At 42.8% G+C, this 9,628-nt stretch overlaps 1 protein-coding gene across 1 annotated transcript in view; it reads right to left on the bottom strand.

The window, feature by feature from the left end:
• Positions 1–2,476: 2,476 nt before the first annotated feature.
• cnot4b (CCR4-NOT transcription complex, subunit 4b) overlaps positions 2,477–9,628 on the bottom strand; it is a 50,414-nt gene continuing 43,262 nt past the window's right edge. The window contains exon 13 of the mRNA XM_084710917.1: positions 2,477–2,841. Coding sequence (XP_084567043.1) covers positions 2,555–2,841 — 287 coding nt within the window. The 3' untranslated portion in view covers positions 2,477–2,554. The remainder of the gene's footprint in view (positions 2,842–9,628) is intronic.

Genomic DNA, 9,628 nt, shown 5'->3' with positions numbered 1-9,628 from the left:
TTACAGATGAACAGTTCTGAAGTCGATGAGCCTCATGCAAGAACCACTTGTACGAACAGTTTTGTTCCTAAGTGATGCATACAAGTGATTTCAGAGAACTTGTGGCATTCACCAGTTTTCTCATATTTTGATTTTTCTTTCAGATACAAACACAATTTACGAGGTTCAGACCTGCAGTCAGCTTGCTCGTATACAAACCAAAGTTTTTCACTAATAACTATATTTCATTACTTTGAAGACTTTTTGAGTTTGAAAAATAAATTACTCTTCATATTATTTTAAATTATAATAGAATTGTAAATTTACATATAAAGCCTATCATCCTTCATTCAATAATCTATTATTACCTGCTATCAGGTGTATTGGCCATTATGTGCGCATGCAGGTTTATGAAGTTTCTGTCCAGGCATCCTCACTTATTCTGTCCTCTGTCTCCGTGATGAAAACTTCTTCTTAACCCTCTCTTCTTGCTGCAGTCATCGATTGCCCTTTAATGTAGGTGTGGCGAGTTGATTTTTTCTCTGAAGTCATTTTCATATCAAGACATTTCTTCTTTATTTCAGTGACAGCCCGACCCTCAGGTAACACAGCATTAACAGCACTCGCTTTTCCCGTTTCTTTGCTTTAGTGGGTCTTTTAATTCACTGCTGACGCTGTTAAAATGACTCGTAATGTTCTTCTTTTTTGTCTTTGATGCCATTTTCATGAACGAACATTTCCTGACATATGGAGCAGGAAATGTAGCCTTATATGGTATTATTGGGGCGTTAATTATGCTAATTTACAAGTCTCATGCACATGCACTCAAATATGCACTGGTGGATAATTGACCGTTTTCTGAAGTTATGAGCATTTGTTGAACCTGATGTCGTGTATTCGTATGAGCCCATCGAATTAAAAAAAATAAGACAAATTTAAGATAACAATACAAAAATGTTCTTGCATGAGGCCCACTGTTCCAATCTTAACTGAAGATAAGAAAAGTGAATTACACAAGCATCCCAACTTCCCAAAATCTGAAATAAACTGTCTTTAATTTAACTGTTGCCCTATGTTTCGCTGTCCCATCAGGTAGTGTAAGCTAACTTGCTAACGTGCCAACAGTGGTGATAGCCAACATACTAACGAGCAAATGGTAGTATTAAGTAACTTAATAACAAGGTAACATTAGTGTTAGCTAACTTGATTAATGCTTATGGCTGTTTTTAAACTGTTCTCAGACATCTGATGCCTGATACAGTGGAGACTGCTGTCTCAGCTCACTTAGTTAGTTAGTTGGTTGTAGTAAATCTCCCAGTCTCAAAGTTAAGAGCCCCTAGCTGTTTTTGGTCCATTTTCTGTGCGTTTCAATGACATTAAAAAAACACAAAAAAAAACCCAAACAAACAAACAAAAAAAAAAAACAGTTGGAGTTCATCGTTTATAGCTCTGTGAAATGAAAAAAAGTAGCTTCAGTTGCTAGGTAACAGACATAAAAGTTGAAAAGTGATGTTGGATTGAATATTTAGAATTTTCTAATCTGAGATAGGATAGGATGAAAAGAAGATATGATAGGATTCATAAAGTACATTTGGATTTGTTTCGATAATACCAACTTAGCAAAAAACCTATCTTAAGACTTAAGATAGGAGGTTCCTGTACTATGGCCTCAGGACCATATCTGTGTGTCTGCACGACGTGCAAATCAGGTTCAATATAGGTTCAATAGTCACTGTCCTGGATCCAGACAGGCTGGCAGTCCTTAGCACAAATTATACTATATGTTCATGTCTACAGGGGTGTATCGGTTAGCACCTGTCTGTGGCTGTGTACCATACATGTCAACATGTGTTGGTATAAACAGGACTGTGTTTGCATCCAGTTTGGAGTCTAATCCCACCCTGTGGTGGAGAAATATTCACCTCCTCCCATCAAAAATAAGACTAGACTTTTATCTTCATATTCTTGACATTCCTTTGATCCTGTAAATTAAAAGAGAACTGATTTAGAATCGCACGACTCCTCCACAATGCAACTCAACTGATGAGAGTCAGAGATTCTGATGTGTTATGCTATTAGCAGCTAATGCAGCCTGGAGCCTTTAGCCTCAATCAGAGATGAGGAGCAGCTACAGAGCTCTGGTCATTTCTCACTTCTTACTAACTCCACACAACCACAGTTGTTTCTTTTTTAGACTTGTAGTCTTCAACTCATGCTGACTAGAGTGAACTTTTTGATGACCGAGGAATACAGTTTGCAATGCTTTGTGAACATGATGACTGACTACACTTTTGTTTCTCATCAGTACTAAGTGATATGATGCATCAGGAGGTGTGTCTGGGGTAACTCACCTCGACCAAACTCAACCATCAGAAACTAAGACAAGAAACACAAGAGCTCAGAAGATCTGCAGGAGGAAGAAATTTAAATATTATATCATCTTATTAGTTGTTAATAGTTTTGTCTCTGCTGATTCATAATGCTGGTCAATGTGGTGGTGGTGGTGGTGGTGGTGGTGTGTGTGTGTGTGTGTGTGTGTGTGTGTGTGTGCGTGCATGTGTGTTGTTGACAGTCCCTAGTGGCGGTCGATGGCAGCACTCTGTAACAGGTCTGTCTGGATCTGTGTTGTGGGTCTGAAGGCTGTCTGGAAGCCTGGTGGTGGGGAGTGGAACTGGTTGCTGGGGGCCGGGTAGTGTGCCCAGCCAGCTCTGTGGGGGGGCGGCTGGCTCCCAAAGGGGCCGTTCTGTGAGGTGGAGCTGGACGGGACATCCATTTCTGTGAGCGTCTGCAAGGACTTGAGCCAGTGTGGAGGATTGTCATCCTGAAGAGAGTCCAGACTGTTGCCACTTGGGGCCGGGATACCTGCAGGGGACGGGGCAACAGATACAACACACTCAGATACTACATCTGAATTTTAATCATGTTAATATTCTACTAAATAAATTAATTGCTGTTTGCATGGCTAAATGCTGTGTTCACTCATCTCTTCAACTGTAGCACAATTTCATCCACAAAGGATATGTGATGTGAAAGAACACTCCAGTGATGAACACTGTACTCTTCTTAATATTCCACAGATTCTTCTTTCTCGTCAAAACCTGAAGCCTACATTGCCCACAATGCAATGTTGATAGTTCAGTCAGAATTTCTGGTGGGTGCTAGTTGCAGCTAATGTAGCCTTGAGCCTCCAATCTTCAGTAGAGGAGCAGCAACAGAAGTCTGGTCAGCCGAGTATTTTATTTTATTTTATTTTATTATTATTTATTTATTTTTTATTTATCAGACTTCACACATCTCCATCTGAAGCCACTGAAAGCTTTATACACACTATGCTGACATCCTCCAACAATACAACCTTCTGACAACGTGAAGATGTTAGCTGGCCTTGCAACACCTCAGGATCAGAATCAGAATCAGAGCTGGTTAATGTGGCCGGAGAAAGGAAAATCTGGGACCCCTTGCTGGAACGGCTACCTCTGCGACCCGACATCAGAAAAGCAGTTGAAGGATGGATGGATGGATGGACTTTGTGGGTAACCTGTGAGTGTGATGGAATCTAGCAGGATTGTTGTTAAAGTGAATTTTTCCCAGTGTTTGAGGGGTGCTTATTTTACTTCAGGCAGCCACTTCAGGCTGTGTGTTGTGTTTGCTGCCAAGGAAAAGATATAAAAAGTCTCTGTTTATGTAATGTTACTACAGCGTCTGCCGGCACTTCACATTAAAAGGGCCTAAAACTGGAGGTCTCCTAAATACAGTTGGGAGCTGCAGAGCAGGAAGCCATGGGCAGAGTAACAAAAGTAATCACACTGATCATGTAATGCTTCATTTTCTTATGTGATTTTTTATTTTTTTTGCAAGGTGGCCCATGACCAGCAGAAACACTGATAACTTAATATGACATTATGGTGGGGCGCCCCTGTGGCTTGGTTGTTGGAGCATGTGCCCCGTGTGCTGAGGCGCATGGTTGGTCCTCTGCAGCAGCCGCTGGTTTGACTCCTGCCTGTGGACCATTTCCTGCGTGTCATCCCCTCTCACTCTACCCCCTTTCCTGTCATATCTTATGTCAAAAATAAGGGCAAAAGCCAAAAAAAAATCTTTCAAAAAATATGACATTATAGTAATCTGTCATATTACATGTTAATTGATGTTTGAATATAATGGCTGTATCAGCCAGTCCTATGTTAGCTGGTGGCTAAGTGTGTCTGTTTGCTGTTTGGTGCTGGGCAGTGTACAGGGGGTTTATAAAAGTTTTTCCTACTGAAAACAGCTGCCTGCTACTGATGAGGGTAAATTTTATAACTTCTGTAAATTTTGTATTTCATTTTCATTGAAAATATGAATAAAAATAATGATGTGACTTTTTGCTGTGGTCTGTGACAAACATAACTTTGCGAAGCAGCTGGATGGTGATCTCCTGAGAATCCTTCTTGCCAGGCTTCAAGTTATCCGTTTGTGTCTGCAACAAAAGTGGTGTAGCCAATCAGTGTCCTAGGAGGGAATACAGCTACAGGCGTGATTTTAGGTATGATGACAGCAAGAGGCGTCCATGGAAGTGATAACTTGAAGAATGCATTTTTTTTTTTTTTTTTTTTTTTTTTTAAAGGTTATTTTTTGGACATTTTTGCCTTTATTGACAGTGACAGCTGAAGGTATGACAGGAAAGGGGGGTGAAGAGACAGGGGATGACACGCAGCAAATGAGCCACAGGCGGGATTCGAACCGGCAGCCGCTGCAGAGGACCAACAGCCTCAACACATAGTGCGCACGCCCCACCGACTGAGCTATAGGGGCGCCCCGAAGAATGCATTTATACGCAACTTTTTTTTATAACAACGACAGGAATCATCTACCAACATGCTAACTAGCTACTTCAGAATGCTGCTTCTTGTTGCGTTTCCTCCTCAGTGCTCTGCTACTACGTCATATTGTTTGTTGATCTGATTAGTTGAAGTTAGCCTGTGTCAGATGTGATAGACAGATGCTTCATCCAACCACCTGCCAAGTGTTTTAGGACAGTGCTTACCCTTTTCCAAAGAGTTTCTAAGGATGACTTTCCGGATGGTTCTGTGTAAACAAACCATCTGGCATGTCAGGCGAGCAGAGTTGCAAAAGATATAAAGAATGAGAGATAATAATCATATTTTAATACAAACTGTCATTTCATTCATTGTTAGTAAGGCTGAAAGGTATGCCAAGATAAAATCATACTTTGACACATGATTGCAAAATGAGTCACAATTTTAGTGCGAATGTCAACTTTTGTATTTTATTTTCACTGAAAAGACGAATAAAAATGATGATGAGAGTTTTGCTGGAGTCTGTAACATTGATTTGTAGGATGGGGCAATCCAACAATGCCTCATTTATAATGGTATGTCATGACACATTTTACCTTTAGCTTTAGCTAGATTAAGTTACAAATAATAAATTCAAAATGATGCATCATGCTTCTCAAATCTTCTCTGCAATTTATAGCACTTGGTTTTGAACATGAATTATCAGTGAAGGTCTTTTAAAACTGGGTTACAAACATCCTTACCAACAGCACAGGAGTATGAACACATAAACTCCAGTGTGGGATGAGATTGTCACCCTGAGCCTGACTGGCCTGCAGGTGGATGTTATGAGCATCATCTCTTCCCAGTGGGAGGTGCTGTGCCTCGGGCCAGTGGGGGAGGGGGGCAACACAGTTTGGGATTGGAAGGAATAATAGACTGCGCTGCTACCTCCAGAATACAATGAGCCTCTTACAGAGATGGAGGGGTAAAAGTATACAGTATGTTCACTTAATGGCAAGACAAACATACTGTTCAAACAAAACAAATATGTGTGCACTGTGGTGTCACCTCCGGTTACAAACAAAGCTTCAGCAACTCCAGCTGCAGCCTGGAGTCTGAGTGATGACATGGGACTAAACTGTGTACACAATTTCAGATGAATGAGTCAAAGGCAGGTTGGAGAACACTCCCGTCTGAACTGGGAGTAAAAGACAGCAGCAACTGGGGACATGTTGCTGCTGGAAAGTGGTAGGATGAGGGTAGTGAATCCAAAATTCATTCCTGCTAAAAGCAGTTTAATAAAAAAGACAAATGACGGCAAAGTGTCCACTTTATTTCAGCACTCTGGCTACACAACCACAGGGGTACTGGGGGGTCATGGGAAAATTCTGTCACAGATCTGACAGTGAAGAGATCTAAATAAAAATATTTTAGAATCTGTGATTCTGGGTCAGTTGTTCTTCACGTCCATACAGACTGAGGTAATGTACTTAAAAGGGTTCTCATTCTTTTCTAGAGATAATTTTCTATGATTTTTCGAGGATATTTTCAGTGATGATCTAGTAGCTGGTATGACAGATGGGGATAAAATGATATACTGAGGGTAGGTTCTCACCAGCCTTACTTATTCCGGTTGAAGTGAACCCTGGAACTGAACTCCCTTGATGCAGTTCTTGGTGCTTTTGGGTTGGCGTGAACGCCAGACTCGAATTCTGGTGAGGACCAAACAACCACGCTTGAAGGATGAAGGATGGTCTTTGAGACTGTCAAGTGACCCTTTGTACATGTCATTTCATTGGTTAAATACATTTTCTCTTCGTGTTTAGGTGACTGGAGTCAGCAGCACATTTGCTACCCCCGGCAGGGGCATTATTAATATATTATTAATTATTCAATAGCTGCTGTCTTACAAGACATTCATGTTCGCAGTCCTTTAAGGTCTGCTGATCTTCACTCCACATCAACACAAACATGTATAGAACCTGGCGGTGCTCCATGATGAATGGCATTCAGGTAGAAATTGAGCTATTTGTTCTCTTTTTATCCACCAAGTGAATAATGTTCTCATTACATGACTTGTGTTTAAAATTTCTGGACCATTTGACTGTTAAATGGTTAGTTTAGATGTAAGACTGATGCTGAGGGTGTTCTAAACGCAGAATATGCACAACCAGGGTACCTCCAGAGTTTAAGACTTTTATTTTTAATACCACTTGAATGAAACTTAATGCCAATGTGATACTCACCAAATTATTTGGTTAAAATATTGTGAGTTTATTTTAATTATTCTAATATTGTTTATTCTCCCTGGAGCAGATATGTATGTATATATATATATATATATATATTTTGGTTAAATAGAAAAGAAACACACGACTTGGAGTTGTAGGAATTGGACACTGGGTGGCAGCACTCGACCGCGGCGTCAACTGAGACTCGTGGCGGTGCGGAAGTGGGGCTCATAATCCGGATAGCTTGGATGATGAGCAGCTGTGTCCCAGTCTCGTTCATTATTATCTTGTGTTTCCAGATTATCTATCTGTTGGCGAGACCTGACCAGGACCCGCTACAGATTCTTGGGGGCTCGTCCGGGATGTTTCGGTGCCATCTACTGGACCGGAAGCCGAGTGATGTTGAAGACAGCGCTGACCAGTAACTAGGTGGAGGGCCACATCATCCAGCTGCCGACCTACAGCCCTATCCAGCCGTGGGGGACTGCGTGTACGTGCGAGTGGAGGCCTGTGATCCAGAACCGACGGTGCCATCATCAGACGGTGTTGTCAGCCGTGAGGGGAACGAGGAGCCATTATGTCAGATGGTGGGAGGAGGAGCCTGGTGTGGGACATCAGGAAGAGCCTACTCACCTTGTCAACGGAAGAGCTTCTTCGGGTTGCCAGAGCGGTGGATCCAGCGGCGGATGTGCACCAGACAGAGCTTAAGGAGGGAGATCAGGAGGTGTATTACGACCACATTCACTCGTTTATGTACAGCACGCAGTTACTTGAGACAGAAGATCAGGGAATGGTCCAGTTGCTGATGTTAAAAGATGCCATTGATGATATAGTAAGATGTCGTGATAATGATATGCCATTGCTAAGTGTCAAGAATGATTCTGAGGTAAATGCTGTGCAAAGTGGGGAAGAGTTTGTTAACCTTGCTGGTTTATCTGATGGGTCTGTTGTTCCAAACACTCAAACATCTCCCACAATCCCCACAGGTACTCATATTCAGAGTCACCCCATACCCATTTCAGTCAGTACTGCATCACCTAGTGATAATGCTGCACCAGATTTTGGCTCAGCTAAAGCTACGGTGCTGAATGCACCTGACACAACAAACACTGATTTGCTCAGAATGCTCGCTAGTTATGAAGAACTGAGCAAGAAACTCATACAGTGCATACCAACACATGCTACGCCATCACAGACACACTTGTCCCTGCCCTCTGATATGTCCAGGCAGCCGAGCAGCAAGCCACCAGCTGAACATGCCTCCCAGTCAACTTGCGAGGGGATGATGTCTGCGAGGGAACTCAGTTACCTGCCCAGGAGAGAGTTCAAAGTTCAAGGCGGTCAGGTTGGTGACCAATCCTCTGACATCAGTTACAACAATGTGTGCAAACAGGTTGATGATGGAATCAGGGAGGGATTTTCTGACTCAGAGATTGTTCGGGGTGTGCTCAAGATCATAAAACCAGGGATATTCAAAGAGATGTTGATAAATAAAGACGACATCACGGTGGTTGAACTGAAGGGGTTTCTCCAAACTCACCTAAGAGAAAAAAACAGCACAGAGTTATTCCAAGAGTTGATGTGCACGAAACAGGAAGAGAACGAGACACCACAACAGTTCCTCTACCGGGTGATGGGTCTAAAACAGCGCATCCTGTTCACATCAAAACTGGCTGATACTGACATTAAATACTCTGCTGCTACAGTACAAGATGTTTTCCTGCATACAGTATACCAAGGCTTTGGACACAAACACACTGATATACGCAGAGAACTCAAACCTTTGTTGTCAAGCAGCAGCGTCACCGATGAGATGATCCTTCGTCATGTGATGAAAATCACCAGTGAAGAAAATGAGAGGATGAAAAGACTTGGCTCTTCTCGCCGCCAGACGGTAACAAACGCACACAGCGCACAACTCGAACCTGATGAGGTAAAGAGACCAAACCCAAAGTCAGAGAGTGTAGGGTCCAAACCAAACCCGACAAAACCAGACCCCCTGAGGGACCTCACGACTAAGGTGGAGGAACTCACCAGACTCGTTCTGACCATGCAAAAACAAAATGAACAACAGCTAACACTCAAAGGGCGTCAGCACAACCAAAACAGGAATCAACCCAAACGTGGGAAACCCTATGGTTGTCCAAGCTGTGTGGAACAGGACAGACATGACTGTAAACATTGTTTTGTATGTGGGGATGAAGGACATCATGCAGCCGGCTGCCTGAAGCGACCAAAGAGGCAGGGAAACTTCAACCGGCCACTGGAGGGGGACATCTAGTGGCCGAGTCTGAAAGCAAGTCCCAACCGGTAAGCAAAACAAAAAGTGACAAGACACACCCCACTTCGCCCCCGACTCCAATACCGATGAACACACAGAGTTACCACACACAAGTAGAACAGCCCCCCCCTCAACTACCACGTGTAGCTAAAGCCAGAGCTGTTGCTAGCTTCATTGGTAAAAAGGCCCTAGTTCAAAGCTATTTAAATGGCTTACCTGTCACCTCGCTGCTGGACTCTGGGTCACAAGTCAGTATAATCAGCCGTGCCTGGAAAGAAGAATACCTACCGGACCTCAGCACCCATCCAGTTTCCGAGATCTTAGGGGAGGAGGGACTAAGAGTCACTGCAGCAAATGGT

The sequence above is a fragment of the Lutjanus erythropterus genome, chromosome 22 (assembly GCF_056507025.1).
Source record: "Lutjanus erythropterus isolate fLutEry1 chromosome 22, fLutEry1.hap2, whole genome shotgun sequence".
In the NCBI taxonomy this organism is placed as follows: domain Eukaryota; kingdom Metazoa; phylum Chordata; class Actinopteri; order Lutjaniformes; family Lutjanidae; genus Lutjanus; species Lutjanus erythropterus.
This window is presented reverse-complemented; position numbering and strand designations above follow the sequence as displayed.